The 17,665-nt window shown below is 46.0% G+C and overlaps 1 protein-coding gene across 3 annotated transcripts; it reads left to right on the top strand.

The window, feature by feature from the left end:
• Positions 1-12,919: 12,919 nt before the first annotated feature.
• On the top strand, positions 12,920-17,244 carry Foxg1 (forkhead box G1). Of its 3 annotated transcripts, XM_041658441.1 has the most exons (3): positions 12,989-13,126; positions 13,655-13,885; positions 14,018-17,244. In XM_041658441.1, the coding sequence occupies exon 3, from the start codon at positions 14,206-14,208 to the stop codon at positions 15,643-15,645; it is 1,440 nt and encodes a 479-aa protein (XP_041514375.1). In that variant the 5' UTR covers positions 12,989-13,126; positions 13,655-13,885; positions 14,018-14,205; the 3' UTR covers positions 15,646-17,244. The 3 variants fall into 3 exon arrangements, with proteins under 3 accessions (XP_041514373.1, XP_041514375.1, XP_041514374.1); XM_041658439.1 differs by having other exon boundaries at positions 12,920-13,126; positions 13,655-17,244; XM_041658440.1 differs by lacking the exon at positions 13,655-13,885 and having other exon boundaries at positions 12,998-13,126.
• Positions 17,245-17,665: the final 421 nt, after the last annotated feature.

Here is a 17,665-nt window from a genome sequence, read left to right as displayed (position 1 = left end):
GGCTGGGAAAACTAAACAAACTGAATGCTGGGAGATAAAAGATGGAGTCAGGAGAAGCAATGTAGCCCAGCCAGAGTTAGACATCAGAATTGTTTCTGTGTGATTATTTGATGTCTGAGCTGCTGGGCACCTGGAAAAAAAAAACAAACAGCCTCCTATAACAAAGGCCTATGTAAATATTCCAAAAATATGTAATGCTTCATGCCCCAATCATTTGGGGAAAGAGACACCTACACAAACACAAGGGCATAAGGTATTTTAGTTGCCATTCCCAGGACTAAGAGGTGCAGAAGGATATCTAGGGAACAGAATAGCACCTGAAAAAAAAAAAACCTTTGAAAGATCCTAATTTTCCTAGTAATGAACCCTGTGCCTTCTGTCAACCCGGACAGTGTGGAAATGACACTCCTTGTGTCTGTGTGCAACCTCCATGAGGTGGAAGAGATGTATATCCTGAGTGTTGTGTGCTTTCAGTGAATAATCCTCTCCTTGTTAGATTTGTTCACCAGCCTTCCTAGTCAGATAGAAGCTGGGAACATTTGACTGTCAGCTCCTGAGGGAATTTATTCAAAGGACCACAGAAGCCAGGAAAGATGTAGGCTGTTTGCAGTCAGACTACTTTGGATCTGGTACCTAGAAATATTAATATTAATTTATCATTGCCATGAGGATATGGGAACTTGTTAGAGGAAGTCAGATACAGCTGCCTCAGCTTTCTGTTCAGTCTAATCAGAATTCTCACGTGAGATTTATGATGGACAGTGAGATAGAGCCAAGTGCCTGCCCATGAATTACTAAATGGTAATTTAGAAATGTAGAATTGCTTTTGCTATTTAAACAAAAAAAGAAAAGAAAGGAGGGAAGGAAGGAAGGAAGGAAGGAAGGAAGAAAGAAAGAAAGAAAGAAAGAAAGAAAGGGATGATATGGTAGAAACAAGAAGAAAAGGACTTACCAAGACTTACTCATGATAAAATGCCTATTGGAAGAATTCAGAAGTGATACTGAATTTCCATAACACTATCTCAAAGAAAGGTTACAGTGCTGGCACCAGAAAACTATCTTGAAATGAGAGTTAATGGCTAATATATTATTAGACCTTCATATATAGAAAAAGGATGGACATGTGTGTGTGTGTTGTGTGTGTGTTTTCATTTTGTGTCTAAAGAGACAAGGGTTCAAAAAGCAGCATGGCTGCCTCACATTCCCCCGTATGCTATCAAGAATTCCAGCTGTTATGCTTAAGACTGTCCACTTAGTTTTTAAGCCAGTTGGTAGCCAAGTTCCACGGGGAAATCATGGGAAGTATTAATAAAAGCAAAATGGGAAAAACACAACTAATAACCCTAAAGCTTGGGTCTTTTTACTCTAGAAACCATCAGTTGCCTTGCTGACAGGAAGCACACTTCAGCAAGTATATGCACAAACCACACCCACACATATGGGCAGCATGCAAAGTCACAGGATTGAGATGAATTCTACTACCTCAGTCTAAAGTGTTAAATGTCAAGCAAATGCTAAAGTTGTTATTCTGAAAATTCTTGGACTGTCTAGTTTGCCATCTCGAAGACTGCACCTGTGCCCACCCAGTCCATTTAGAATCTTTTCTACAAAAAAGAAAGTGGAGTTCATCCAAGCATAGGAATTCTGTTACTTTGAATTTCAAAACACTTGAGCAATGATGGTAAGGAGATAGCACAGAGGTGGTAAAATTTAGTGTGTTCCTGACACTGACTAAGTAGTCATATTAAATCAATAATCAATGCCTGCCTCATAAATAAATATCGACACGTCTACTTGTTTCGATTCTAGTTATTTATATATTTATATCTCTTGTTATCAATTCTTGCTGATAATTGGTAAAGTTAATTTAGTAAAGCATAAACTTCCTTGGATGAAAACTTGACATGGTAAAACATAGTTTCGTTTTTTTGTGTTTATGTTATAATATAAGTTTTGATATTACAGATTTCTCTTTGCAAAACAAAGAATATTAGAAAACCCCACTGGGCCCTTAAAACTCTCGCTTTCCTCGTTACAATTTAGCCTCGTGGCCACTAGATGGCACTGCTGCTATTTGAATGGAATTTCATTTCCAACTTTAAAAAAAATGTGGTTTAAAAATGATTTGGGGTGTCATTTCTTGGGAGTTTGTACAAACAGACGATACCTGCCACTTTGTATATTAGCAACTACAGAATTTTTTTTCAGATGAAGACGAAACCCTACAAAGGCGACATAACTTCCTAAGGATTCCTGGGGAAAGAACCGTAAAGTCGGGATTGGGAAACAGTTCTTAAATCTGCATATCACCAACTTCTAAGTGGCAAGAACATTTCTTCTGTGAATCATAAACCCATCAGCAAACCCACTGTATAACATTTATTACACATCTAATTTTACTCGGCTTTTTACTGATGATCTTCTCCTTGGAAACTAGATACGTGAGTCATGGGGACTCATGACTTTGGCCAGAATTCCACGAGAAAATAAAGTATAACAGGGTGATTCCCATCTCTAGGGTGCAGTCCTACATGGAGGCGGATACTTGCAAGTACCCCAAAAGTTCTTTAAACTAGAGAAACACCCCCTACACATGAGGCCACGAAAGGGGACAGAGCATCCCTGTGGCGATTTGTAGTGACATTTTCTTAGGAGTATTGAAGGGTAGAACAGTGTACCGTTTCAATCATCCTGATCTTCAGTGACAGACTTGGGCAAGGAGAAAGGAAAGACAGGACTGAAGAAAGGATGAAGTCAGCTTTGCTGTAAGAGGCAACCACGAGCTAGACCTTAGTATACTCCTGCTTTCTGGAGAGAACCGAAACTGTCCAGTTCCTCCCAGAGTGATTGACAAGGGACAAAAAGGGGAGGGAGCTTCACACACTCGCTAAAAGTAGTTGGACCCCCTTTCCAGACCCCATCTCAAAAAAAGAGGAGAAGGGAGGGAAGAGTGAACGTGCCCTGAAAAGAAAACAAGGGGGAAAAAAAGAGCCAAAATTGCAGCTAGCCTTGGGAAAATCTCCACAGATGAGCATTAAGTAGCTCCCATTAGCATCCTGCACACGTAGAGGCAGGCTAGCACGCTGTTAATATAATGCAGGAGAGGGATGATAGACCTGGGAGAGGAGAGTGGAAGAGCTAGTTTTGCATAAAACAACAACAACAACAAAAAAAAAACCCGAACCATTTCTGATGACTTGAGTTTTTAGGGCTGTTGGGTGAAATGAGTTTAGAACACTCAGGCCTAAGGTCACAGGGAAGCCGGCCAATGAAATATCAGTTTAGACTATGTGGTTTTAAAAATACACATTCAGCTACCTTAAAAACAAGTTATATATACACCATGAAATTAGTTTCTTGTTTCATGACTCCGAGGTTCTATCGGGCCAGAAGAAAAGAAAGAATAGTCTCACAGAGGTATCTGAACTCCAGAGTGGTGTGCCTCAGACACCCAGTTAAAAATAAAATAAAATGAATTTGTTTTAAAAGTCCCTGCATCACCTTCGCTCTGTTTTTTTCATCTTACTCTCGAGGAAATTTCGGTAGATACTAGGAAAGAGAGAAAGGGGAAGAGGAATTGAAAGGTGAGAAATCTAAGAGAGAATTGGAAAGAATGCACGAGGGACACGGGAGGGATGAAACCCAGAGGAGATGTTTACTACACTTATTTTTCAAACTGAAGAACTGCCCCTTTCTCGGCCTGCTAGTGAACTGTGGCTTGAAGAGTACTGTAGGTTACTTGGGGCAGAGAAAATCAAACTTTGGAGTGAAGCGTCGACAGCAGAATGCCTGGCCTGGATCACCATAGGGGCAGCAGTCGCGGCGGCCAGCAGCCGCTAGCGGAAAATACAGCGCACACCAGGGAATTCTCCGTGTAGCCTCCCTCGCCCTGATTTAGGGTATCCCTGACCAATGCTTAAACTAAAGTAGATGGGAGGGAAGGGCGGTTTTTGTTCCTTGGAGATCCAGGAGATCCAACAAGACTAAAAGGCAACAGATTCATAGTTCCACCAAACTGAGCCCCAAATTCTCCCGCGCACTGCAGACGTTTCTTGAAACTCCAGGACTGTACAGAAATCGAGCTTTTTCTCTTGGGTGGGTCTGGCTTTAGGGGCACAAACAAATAAACTCTGCATTATGGATATTTCCAACAACCTAGCTGGGTCGTTAAAGGATTCACTGGACTAGTTAGATAAAGGCAGGAGTGCAGATCTTTGTGTGCCGGCGGCGGAGCGGGGTGCGAAAAGGACCGTGGCTCTGGCTGCTTCTTCTATACAAACCGGAGAAAGAGGGCAGGTCGTGATTCCCTCTTAAGCCATTCCTTTAAGGGACTTAAAACCTGGCTATACTCGATGAACCCCGGGTAAAAGTGGCTCGTCTGTCTCTCCAGAATCTCCCGAGCCCCGACCGGCTTCCCCAGCGCGCTCCCTGGCACTTTCCCGGGAGTTCCTGTACTAACCGAGAAAGTCAATGCTTTTGTCAACCGCGCATAACAATTACTAAGAAAATATTGTGACGACGTTGTAGGGCGTAAGGGGATATGAGGGAGTGGAGTGGGGGAGTTAGTTTGGACAGCAATTTGCAAAGGAATATTAACTTTGATTCCCCGGGTCACCGCAGGGGTAAAAGGGTTGGCGGTGCACTACACAGTTGTTCCTCTAGGTGGCGGACTTTAGTACCAAACAACCACTAGAAGTGTTGACTTCTAATATGATTAAGCTTCTTGGTGGTTAAAAATAATAGTAGTAATAATATATTGGTGTGGGGCTGTTTTTCCCCTTTGGGGTATTTATTTATTGCAGGGAAAAGTCATTGATTTTCCTAAGCAAACTGTGTTTCTCCTTCGCTTGGTGGAAAATAAAAAACTGTTTGAATAAATAAGTTATTTCTGAACATTTTGTTGTCAAAGTGTTAAATGTTCCCGTCATTTTTATTCAAACACTAACATGATTACAGCCAATTATATATTCACCAGTGTTCTTTATTTTAGAGTAATTGTACTTGTCACTAATAAAACAGAGGCATAATGGATCGCTACTGTTCTGGATTTTCAAGCAATTTTGTGTAATTTGATTGAATTATACATCTTATCTGCTACTTTTTTATTTTTATATTTGGAGATCCTATTTTCTTGAAAATTGCAGTTCTATGCTTGTTTTACTGCTTTTCCGGTAACGTACATTTCGGTAATGCCGAGAAATAGAAAGAATCTCTTTGAAATGTCGAAAAATCAGTTGGCTACACACACACACACACACACACACACCTATTTCAGCAACGGGAAGACTTGAACTCTAAGTATCAAGGGAGTCCAGGCAGTGGCTGTGGTTCCCTGACAAGTTCAATGCCAAGGAAACTCCCCATTCGCCCCGAAGGTAGTCACCTCCCTGCCTGATGGAGTCTATGGGGCTTTATCTCTTTCCGGTAATGATACTGTTGGGTGTCTGGGGCTTCAAACATGCCGAGGCAAGCCGACCAAGGATTCTGCTCAGATGCAGCATGTATCAAGGGGATGGGATACATAGGACACAGCTGAAAGATAAACTGTATACACCACTGTAATCACACAACCCTCAAGTGCCCTACCTAACAACTCATCCTCCACCTCCCCACAATTACAACCATTATGGATTTGGGCTTTTCTTTGGGCTTCAGATATACTTATAGGACTAGCATCAATTTACACCCTGCTTTAAATCATTGCATTTCTTTTTTTAAAAAAAATGGATGAAATATTCCCATCTACTCAGTGTCCCTATAGTGAAACAAATTAAGGAACGAACCTGACAGCAGCCGGGCAGGACTGTAATCTTATAGGGCCATCTCCGAAACTGTAGAAGCAGAGAATGTGCAGCCCTCTTCCCAGGAAATCTTTTCAGCTTCTAGGACAGGACTCAAACGCCCCGCTAGGAGCTGCCGCTGTGAGATGGAGCCAAAGGCTCTGACAAGTGGCTTGTGTATGACCCAATATTTATCAATAACAACAACAACAACAAAATCAAGTGAAACCAAGGCTTGGGAGTTTGAACTGCCTACGAAGCCCTGGCTGATACTCACGGGCGAATAAAGTCTCTGGAGACCAGTTGGCTCCATTTGTCTGCCCTGGGGAGCAATCCCGGGGCAAAATCCAGTGCTAATTGATCTCAACCAGCCGCAAGATCAGCTGTAAATGTTCGAAGGGACAAAGAAAGAGCAGTGTGCCCTAAAGATACTCTGTGCACTTTTTTTCAAGCAAATGGGGGCGTGTAATCAATAGCATGTACATGAATATAAATAGAGAAAAAGAATTAGTTTAATTAATTAGGACATAATGTTTCATGCACAATTCCAGACCCCCGCAATACCCAGATTCTCTCACTCACGAGTTATTTTGTGATCTGGACCTAAAACTCCTTCTATGAAAACCTTCAGGCCCAGTTTGGTGATGGGAGACAGTTAGCAGCGTATACTTAGTTTAATTGGGGGCCTTTCTCTCCTCTTTGGGGGTATTTATTCTAAGGCCAAAGGGTGGTTTGCTTGGGCAGAAATCCGAGCAAGCAGAGAGCCTGGCCCTGCAGGCGGCCGGGAAGCCTTAAGCTGAGAAAGCACGGGGGTGAAGCTCTCTACCCGCGCTCGGAGACCACGCGGCCGCCATCAGCGATCCGCACCGCCTGCTCTGGCCAAAGCTGGACTGCCTCTGAGTTTCCATTTCCTAGTTGTCTCTTCTTTCTTATCTAACAAGTTCACGTTCTAGGAGAAAAGAAAAGAAATGGAAAGAAGGAAGGAAGGAGAGAGGAGGAAAGGGGGAAGGAGAAGTGAAAGGAGGGAGGGAGAGAGAGAAGGCAGAAAGAAAAAAGAAAAACAGAAAGAGACGAGGAGTCTCTTTGCTGTCACAAGCTCAGAGCCAAACTTGCCCGACTGAGCTTTCATCTCAGACACCGGCTTTCTCTCTCCTAGTCTTAGGACAAACCCAGAAGGGGGACACCGATCCACTCGGGATTATTTAATATAAAAACGTCCCACCACCTTTGCTATCAGTTCTGAAAAAGAATTGGGCTCTTTTAGTTCTCATTTGGTGACGGTAGCAGCTTGCGCCTGTGTCCTGCTGCATCTAGCTTACTCTGTCGGATGTCTCCTTCCTGCGTGTGGCTTCTTGGGAAGATCCAGAGAGAAGTGGTGTGTAACTGCTCTCCCCCACTGGGTTCAATACTCCTTAGTTGTTATTGAATATTCGAATTAACTTCAGCACCACGCACCGGTATTTCAGCTCAGACTTGTGCACTATATCAATACAAGCTCACAACCTTTAACTGGTTTCCTCCCCGCGCCACCCCCCCCCGCCCCCCGCGTTCACCATGGCAGATGACCTATAAAGCCCAAAAATATTGATCTGTTGGTGCATACTTCCAGTCTGATGTGCAAAAACCAGACTTCTAAGCTGAAAGTTGCCTTTTCAGAAGGGGAGGGGGGACCGGGAGATGAAACCTAAAAGCAAGGCCTCTCTCTGGCTGGATCGCACTTGGCAGGCGTGGACGACAAAGGAGCTCAGGGTGAGCGCGCAGGGAGGAGAGGAGAACAGAGGCGTGCTGACTGGCTAGTCCGTCGGCGAAGCTCAGCCGCCAGGAACCTCAGCCCCAGAGCCATTGCCGCCCCAAGAGGGTGGGCAGACTGGACCTTTGGCAAACACTTGTGCCACACGTTTGGTTCTGCTTTGGGTTGGGTAGGGTGGGGCTTGGGGAGGACCTAGAAGATCCAGCACTAGAGAGCGAAGAGGCAGGTGGGTATGAATTGTGCGCATTGGTTTGTCCTGGAAGTTTTTGTGCTTTGCTTGGTTGGATTTTTGTTTGTTTGTGTTTGTTTTGTTTTGGGGGGGGCATAGTTTTAATCTTTCGTAAGGAAGCACACATTTTATCAGTACACAGGTTGCTTGCTTTCTCTTCTGGACTAAGGGAGGTTTTGGGACTGGGGATCTCCGAGTACCCTCAAGCAAGCAGTTTTCCCTCTCCTTATTCCTCTCCAGACTTGGAATGAGCATGAGTTGCTCCCTGTATTATATTCATCCATCTCACACATAACCCTTGGCTGTTCTACGCATTCTGTGTGCATTTAACTGTCGAGAGGTGACTGCTTCTGAGCTGACCATCTAATAGTTGCACGTTGGTTTTTGCTTTTATTTTTTTCAGTTTTCTCTCACAACTGGAGTTTGGGGGCCCTTCTGGAGGGGTGCTTCAGAGCATAGGGGATTTGTTGTTTGTGTTCTCAGGAAGGTAACTCAGGATCCCACTGAAAATCACAATGATGCTCCGAAATCCTAAAATCACTGATGGGACAGTTAGGGTCTCCAGGCCAAAGGAGCTCTGCACTTTTCCAGACTGCAAGCTTTTGTTTCACGGTGTGTGTGTTTACAAAACCATTTTCTTTCTTTTCCTTTCAAGATGCATTGATGGACAAACCAGGGAAGACAGCATAGTCATACATGCTGGATTTTGTAAGTCTATTTGCTTCCGCTTCAGAAAGACTGGGATGGGGTCGGGAGAACTCGGAAGCCAAGCCTTGTCTTCCAACTCCAGTTCTGGGACCATACTTCCACTCTTTCTTCTCTCTCCATCCTTTCCTGTCCTCTTGGGGGAAGTAGACTGCTTTGATTCCTTGGGCAGCTAGGGAAAAATACAGGCCCTTTCAGGGCTGGTTTGCCCAGCTGGTGTGTGTGAGAAATTCTCCCAATTGGATCTGCTCCTTAAGTGGAGCAAAGCCTCCCTGCCTACTTATCAGGGGCTCGACTTCTTAAACGATCCACTCTTAAAAAGTCCCAAGCTGCTGGCAAATAACAGAAAACACATAAAAGGTCAGCAGGCCTTCCAATTCACCGGAAATATTCGGGTATTCTGCAGAGAAGTTGTTCAGAGATACTCAAGGGGTCTTGGCTCTTGGATGATTACGTTATGCTGTGAGTCTCTCTGGGGTTGTTGGGACCAGGAGTTTTGGGATGCCAGTGAATCTAGCTTCACTACACATGGGGGACACATGGCTATATCAAAGAGATGTGTCCAGAGACCACCATGGTTTTCCATGAAGACCACTTTCTTCCTCTTCCTCCTTTGAACTTTCTGGTTTCTGGAGTGGTTCCCTAGCTTATAGAAGTTAAACATTTCGACTCTCAAATATAAGGCTCTCCCATAGATATTTTTTCTCAAGGTTCTCAAGCAAAATTGCCAGTGCCACAATGTTATGATGGAAGGATGCTGGAATGACAGGCCTAGTAGACGCTTGTCTTAATCATCGGCTTCTTAATTTAGTTTTAGAGCTGTGTGTGTGTGTGTGTGTGTGTGTGTGTGTGTGTGTGTGTACCAACTCCCTGCACATATGCGCGCCCTCGAAGACATTAAGGGTGCGCGCGTGAGCCTGCTGAGAGCAGCCTCTGACAACCTGCAGCTCCCTAATGAGTGACGAGGCTGGGCTGCTGAGGAAAAGTAACACTTCCCTGGTGTGAAGACCTCTTACTGAGAAGTTTAGTTCACTACTGTTCTCGCAAACCTAATCGTATAACCTGTAACCAAAACCCACAGAACAAGGATACAACACACTAAAGAGTAACTTCTAATCACTGAATGTTAGCACCATTACCTGCTGTTAGGAAGCGATTACAGGCAAGTTGGCTCTAGGGAGGGCAGACTTCATTTGTTACAGAATCTCTTCAAAATACCTGGATGGCTCAGCATGGGATCTGCTGACTCCCACGTGTCAAGGGGTCACAAACGGTCCTGTGCATTTGTAAGAAGAGAACTTTAGCTAGAGTTTTTCCCTGTTCCCAAGGGAAAGGTGGAGATAGATAAATATGGCCCACCCTTGTTACTAGAAGGTAAGGAAGGCCCAAAAGCAAAGAATTGTATCCAAGGAAGACAACGTGTAACATCCACCCTCATACATGAAATGAAAAGGAGCTGCTGCTTCCTGCTCAGATGAAGTACACTGTGGAGTCTTGGGGGCTAATATAAAATCTAGAAGGAATAATCTACTTCATCCCACAAGAACCTCTTCCGTTGGAATTGTTCACTATACAATTCTTGTCCTCCTTTGGGGGTGGGTGGGTGGTGGGCGAGAGCTGAGGCCTACAGGTTCACCACCATGTAAACCAACAAATCACATTTACTCCGCTATGCTGTTATGCCCACTACTTCACTAACACTACCCGTTTGCAGATTTATAAGTGTGAGGTTAAATTGATTAGGAGGGAAACCAGTACTGGCGGGGGAATTTGTTTCCGGTCTGAGACCACTGGCTGCCTGCCCTCTGTCTTCTGAAGGTAATCACAGAGGCTGAAAACAGGGGCTTTATGTGCTGAGGGAAGAGGCCCATGGTGGACATGGGCAGGACTTCAAATCCAATTTGCACCCAAATTGGTTGGTAGGATATACAAAGCCCTATCCAGAGACTTTCAACTTCACAATACTTTGTCCAGAAGCCCCTTCCCCTTCTGTTTCAGCTAGCAGCTCATCTAAAAAGAAACCATTGCTGATACAAATATAAGCCGCTGAGTAAACACTGCATGTTTTGTTGAAGAAGGCTGAGATGCATATGTGTGTGCATTCTGATATATATTCCCATCTCATCATAAAGAGCAATTCAAATTGTTTAAGGGGATTCAAGCTTGCTTTTTCGGAAATTGCAAATAATCTTTGCATCAGGAAACTAGTTTTAATATTATACCAAACTACATTCTATTTTTTTTACTATGAACCATCCTGTTTTGAGAGACTTGCATTCATGCAACCTTAATATAACACAGCGCACCCTTAATTTGCATGCAAAAACATTTTTTTTCAGGCCACTATATGCCTTGACATATAAAATCAGATTATTACAGCTCTCACTCTCCAACCCCCAGTTTTTGCTTTTTGAAAGTAAACAGAAGAAAACCTTACTTCCCCTGCTAATTTCTTCTGCAGGATAACAGAACAATACACACTTAGCTTTAACCTAAGAAGCACCTCCAAACATTAAAAATTCATCAGTCAGGGCTGGTATTGGATTCAAGGAACACTCCTCCAGTCACTGCTGAGCTCAGATTGGAATAAAGTGTCCAATGTTAACAAACAATGCCCACGTTTGGCACTTTGTGTATTAAATTGATCAAACAGATTTTAGGAGGCACAATGTACAATTTGCACAGACCTGATTGAGTTAATATAATATCAGCAAATTTTACATCGACATGATTCTGTTTCTTTTCTTTGTGTTTAAAACCAGCACAGATTACAAATTTTAATGATCTGAAAATGTTTGGTATACAAAATCATGCTTATTTCAGTATTAGCAAAAACACAAGAAATTCTTCAACACAAACACCCAGCTGTGTCTATTTTAAAAGCAGTTCAATGACAGCTTGCACTTATGAGCATGCAATCAGCTAATTTCGCTTTTTTTTTCTTCTGTGTTAATCAACACTTTCCTTCCTGCATATCAGAGTACAAATAGTATAGTTACTCCACATCAGTAAATGTTTACGTAACCTGTCCTTTCCCAAGAATCCGGTTACACCGAATCATTTCACGCTAGACCGACTACGAAAACGTACCGGGCCGTCCACCTCAGAGGGAGCCCCGTGAGCCATTATAAGCGGTGGTGAGAAGGGGGGCTGGGGGGATGGGGAGGAGTAGGTGGAGGAGTGGAGGGGAAAGGAGGGAGGGAGAAGGGGTGGGTTAGTGAAAAGGGAAGAAGGAAGAGGGGAGGAGGAAGGAAAGCAAGCCAGTCGAGGAACTACTCTGAAGAATAGGCCTGAGGAGGAGAAAGAGTGGAAAGGGAAATGAACCGGACCACTGAGCCTCACAGATCTCCCTAGCTGGGCTAGCAAAGCCCACCTCCCTGCCTGGCTCTGTGAGAAACTCCAAGCTTAGACATCAACCCTAAGCTTAGAAATCAACCGTTGGGGCCGATGTGGCTTGCAAAGTTAATTGCTAGAACTCTGGAATTGTTCTTTATGCATACCTTGTTTTAAACTAAGCAGACATGGAGAAATAGATCCAACCAGTGGAAGGATATTCGGGGACAAATATTCAATGATTCCTCACAGCACTCCTAACAGAGACATTAAAAATCGCTATTTATAATTGTGTATATTTTTCCTCTCCATAGTTTCTCTTTCCTTCATTTCCCTCTTCCTGCGCCCCATTTCAAAGTTGGGGATGGGAACAGTGGAATCACTCCCTATTATTCTGACTATTCATCTATTACGTTTTTATGCTAGATGTTAACGTCAAACATAGGCCCTGTTTTTTTTTTCTCCTTCCATTTTTTAAAAACATCAAGTCTGCCAGATCATTTATCTAAGAGCTCATCAAAGTGAAGAATGCTTGCTTGGCTAGAGTATTTTACCTTAAAGAGGAGGGGGAAAGTACTCGTGACCTATGCGTCTCCACCTCCCTCTTCTCTTAGGCTACATCCTTCTTACTACGTGGCGTGTGAGCCCTGAGGGCTGAGACGCTTCTGGTCTGCCTGCTCCGCTCTAAATTCCAGTCCCTGGGAAATGCTGGACCTTAGTCCTCGCCTCAGCCAAGGGATCTTTTTAAAGCCCTTGAATCACAAGCTATCCACTCATTTCAACCTCCCCACCACACCACCCCTAAACTCCAGAAGCCAGGACTGTCAAATCCACGTTTCCCAGGCGCTCGGGAGCATTCCTGCAGCATCCAGGAAGGGCAAGAGCTGCTTTCGACATACTGATGCTTCAAGATTGAGGTTTTAAAGAAAGAAAGCATTTGTGAAATGGGGGTAAAGGAGCAAACATAGGATTTTTCTTTTTCTTTTTCTTTTTTTTTTAAAAGGAAGTAGACGCCCACTCTCATATTTTCTTCAATGTCAAGCGAAATGAAAATATTTCCAGGGTGATCGATCGCGGCTACCGGCTTCCAATACTGCCTAGAAGCTGAAGAGGTGGAGTGCCGAGGAGAAACCGTCACACGGTCACCCGCGCGTGAGCGCGGATCTTGGCGTGGAGAGAGACATACGGAACGCGCACGTGTTACCTGCTTTATTTCGGGACTGTTTGGTACTGTGTTCGCGCTGGGCAGCTCTCCGCCCGGAAGGCCGCCCCCGCACGCCGCCCTCAGCCCCACTTCGCGGCCGAGCTCGCCGAGGGCCTCAGAAACCAGTAAGTACCGGCCTGGCCACGGCCGCCCCCCGCCCCAGATCCCAGGCTAGGCTCCCCGAAAACCCGGCTCTCCCGGGCCTCTGGCCCGTCGGCTCCCAGGGCGCTCCAGGGCTGCTGCGTCTCTAAGGTTCACGCCCTCTCCCGCACCCTCACAGCTCGCCCCTCCGCCGTGCCCCCGCTCTTAGAGACAAAAATGGATACAAACTTTAATCAATAAGGATAAATATTGACGCGCAAAGGAAAATAATCCCATACAGGGAGGAGGCCGCAGGCAAGCGGCCGGGGCCCGGGTCGCACGCCCCGCGCTAATCCTGGCCGGGTGGGCGAGCTCCCGCCGATCCCCGCGCGGCTCCCGGGCCCCGGCCCCGCCACCCGGAGGGGGCAGGCACAGGGGGCGGGTCCAGGGCGGGGCGGGGGTGGGCGGGCCCTGGACCGCCGATTGGTCGACGGCCAGCCAGACGCTCCCGCACGCCGCCGGTTCTGATTGGTGCAGCGGTAGGAAAGGTTAAACCAAAAATTTTTTTACAGCCCTAGTGTGCGCCTGTAGCTCGGAAAATTAATTGTGGCTATAGCCGCCTCGATCGCTGTCTCCCAGCCTCGCCGCGGCCGCTCCGGGACGCGCCCGCCCGCCGCCCGGCTCTCCCCCCCTTCGGGCTGCCGCTGCTGCTGCTGTGACTGCTGCGGCGCGAGGAGGAGGAGGAGGCAGCGGGGGAGGGGGAGGCCGGGCGCGGAACGGAGCGGGGCGCTGCACCCCGGGCGGTGGGTTGCTTCTGCTTCTTGCTTTTTTTTCCTCTCTCTCTCTCTCTCTCTCTCTCTCTCTCTCTCTCTCTCTCTGTTTCTCTCTCTTTCCACTCTCTCTCGCTTTCTCTAATTCTTGAGGGGTGGTTGCAGCTTTTGCTACATGCCTTGCCAGCGCCGGAGCCTGCGGTCCAACTGCGCTGCTGCCGGAGCGCTCAGTGCCGCCGCCGCCGCCGCCGCCTGCTCCCCCCGCGCCCCGCTTCGAACCCACCGGCCGCCCGCCGCGCCGCTACCCGGCTACCGCGCCGCCGCCGCTGCCGCCGCCCCCCGACGCCTGGGTGATGCTGGACATGGGAGATAGGAAAGAGGTGAAAATGATTCCCAAGTCCTCGTTCAGCATCAACAGCCTGGTCCCCGAGGCCGTCCAGAACGACAACCACCACGCGAGCCACGGCCACCACAACAGCCACCACCCCCAGCATCACCATCATCATCATCACCACCACCACCCGCCGCCGCCCGCGCCCCAGCCGCCGCCGCCTCCCCAGCAGCAGCAGCAGCCGCCCCCGGCCCCGCAGCCCCCGCAGGCACGAGGCGCCCCAGCAGCCGACGACGACAAGGGCCCACAGCCGCTTCTGCTCCCGCCGCCCGCCGCCCTGGACGGGGCCAAGGCCGACGCGTTGGGAGCCAAAGGCGAACCGGGCGGTGGGCCGGCCGAGCTGGCGCCCGTCGGACCGGACGAGAAGGAGAAGGGCGCGGGTGCCGGGGGGGAGGAGAAGAAGGGGGCGGGCGAGGGCGGCAAGGACGGGGAGGGGGGCAAGGAGGGCGACAAGAAGAACGGCAAGTACGAGAAGCCGCCGTTCAGCTACAACGCGCTCATCATGATGGCCATCCGGCAGAGCCCGGAGAAGCGCCTGACGCTCAACGGCATCTACGAGTTCATCATGAAGAACTTCCCCTACTACCGCGAGAACAAGCAGGGCTGGCAGAACTCCATCCGCCACAACCTGTCCCTCAACAAGTGCTTCGTGAAGGTACCCCGCCACTACGACGACCCGGGCAAGGGCAACTACTGGATGCTGGACCCGTCCAGCGACGACGTGTTCATCGGCGGCACGACCGGCAAGCTGCGACGCCGCTCCACCACGTCTCGGGCCAAGCTGGCCTTCAAGCGCGGGGCGCGCCTCACCTCCACCGGCCTCACCTTCATGGACCGCGCCGGCTCCCTCTACTGGCCCATGTCGCCCTTCTTGTCCCTGCACCACCCCCGCGCCAGCAGCACTTTGAGTTACAACGGCACCACGTCGGCCTACCCCAGCCACCCCATGCCCTACAGCTCCGTGTTGACTCAGAACTCGCTGGGCAACAACCACTCCTTCTCGACCGCCAACGGGCTGAGCGTGGACCGGCTGGTCAACGGGGAGATCCCGTACGCCACACACCACCTCACGGCCGCTGCGCTCGCCGCCTCCGTGCCCTGCGGCCTGTCGGTGCCCTGCTCCGGGACCTACTCCCTCAACCCCTGCTCCGTCAACCTGCTCGCGGGCCAGACAAGTTACTTTTTCCCCCACGTCCCGCACCCGTCAATGACTTCGCAGACCAGCACGTCCATGAGCGCCCGGGCCGCGTCCTCCTCTACGTCGCCGCAGGCCCCCTCGACCCTGCCCTGTGAGTCCTTAAGACCCTCTTTGCCAAGTTTTACGACAGGACTGTCCGGGGGACTGTCTGATTATTTCACACATCAAAATCAGGGGTCTTCTTCCAACCCTTTAATACATTAACATCCCGGGGACCAGACTGTAAGTGAACGTTTTACACACATTTGCATTGTAAATGATAATTAAAAAAATAAGTCCAGGTATTTTTTATTAAGCCCTCCCCCCATTTCTGTACGTTTGTTCAGTCTTTAGGATTGTTTACTATTCTAACAAGGTGTGGAGTGTCAGCGAGGTGCAATGTGGGAGAATACATTGTAGAATATAAGGTTTGGACGTCAAATTATAGTAGAATGTGTATCTAAATAGTGACTGCTTTGCCATTTCATTCAAACCTGACAAGCCTATCTCATAGGGCTGCCAGATTTCCATGTGTGCAGTATTATAAGTTATCATGGAGCTATCTGGTGGACGCAGGCCTTGAGAACAACCTAAATTATGGAGAGAGTTTAAAAATGTTACACTGTAATTTGTATTTAAGAATTTGTAGTAAAGGTGCCCAAGAAATTATATTGGCCATTTATTGTTTTGTCCTTTTCTTTAAAGAACTGTTTTTACCTTTTGTTTACTTTTAGACCAAAGATTGGATTCTAGCAAATGCACTTGGTATACTAAGTATTAAAACAAACAAACAAGCGAAAAAGGAAAGTTGTTTAGTTGGCAACACTGCCCATTGAATTGAATCGGAAGGGGACAAATTAAGGATTGCCTTCAGTTTGTGTTGTGTATATTTCGATGTATGTGGTCACTAACAGGTCACTTTTATTTTTTCTAAATGTAGTGAAATGTTAATACCTATTGTACTTATAGGTAAACCTTGCAAATATGTAACCTGTGTTGCGCAAATGCCGCATCAATTTGAGTGATTGTTAATGTTGTCTTAAAATTTCTTGATTGTGATACTGTGGTCATATGCCCGTGTTTGTCACTTACAAAAATGTTTACTATGAACACACAGAAATAAAAAATAGGCTAAATTCATATATATCTTGATATTTTTGTCTCTTTTATTAAGTAGAGCTAATTTGCAAAGATACCATTCGATTTATAGAGAATTTGAAGGCTTTTTTTTTTAGCCAAGTTGGAGTTTAAAATGCTCCTCTAATTTCAACTGAGACGAAAACTAAGAATAGTATCCTTTTTCCATTTGTGGACAGATTTTGCCAGGAGCAGGCTACTTTATAAATACTAGCTTTAAGTGAAACATAGGCTTTTCAGCTGATATCTTTGTTTTTGTAGATATACAGCAAAAAAGATATTCAATTTTATGTGTATAGCTGTTTACTCTGTGCTTATATTAAATTCAGTTGATAGAATGCCCTTTATATATATTGTTGCAGGTATCTTGTTTATAGAACTTGGCAAATTATAAATAAATATGTGTATATAGTTAGTGCAAAGTGAATAATGAACACATTATATATGTGTGTATATACATATATACATATACATATGTATATATGCATATATATATCCCTTCAGTTCAGGTACAATTTGCGCTATGAATGCTGCAAACATTTTTGTTTAAATATTTGTATTTATCCTTTCTCAGTCAGCATTTATTTTTGTGGCTGTTGACCCACACTGAACGAATTCTAATAAAGATGTTCTGAGTTGCAATGGAGAGCTTGCTGCAGTGATCACCTGTTGTAACGACTCACAGACAAATGTTGAGATTTAAATTTTAATTACAAAAGCTTAAACGACTAGTTATTCAGAGTAAGACCCCTATCTTCCCTCTCCATTTTTACAACATAGAAGTATTTGTTTGATTCTCTTTTAAATATATGTATGTGATTTAATTTACAGATGTGTTTCTTTTGCTTACATTGAATCCTTTTTTTCTTTAGACGCAACATGCATATATATGAGATATAGTGCATGTGTGTATATATATGCATATATGAGAAACAAAATGAAAACTTTTTCAGATTGTTTCAGACAGCCTACTTGCTATATTTCCAGAAAATAATTAGAGAACCTGAGTTAAGGGTTTAGTAATTAATTGGATCCTGTGTGATTCTGTGGAAGACAAGTTGTTCATTTGTTACATTTGTATAGTCTGAAATGTGTTCTGCAGTAATGC

This window comes from Microtus oregoni, unplaced genomic scaffold (genome assembly GCF_018167655.1).
Source record: "Microtus oregoni isolate MIOR12 unplaced genomic scaffold, Mior012 000009F_ref0000495, whole genome shotgun sequence".
Classification (NCBI taxonomy): domain Eukaryota; kingdom Metazoa; phylum Chordata; class Mammalia; order Rodentia; family Cricetidae; genus Microtus; species Microtus oregoni.
Note: the sequence above shows the minus strand (reverse complement) of the source record. Positions and strands in the feature narration are given on the sequence as shown.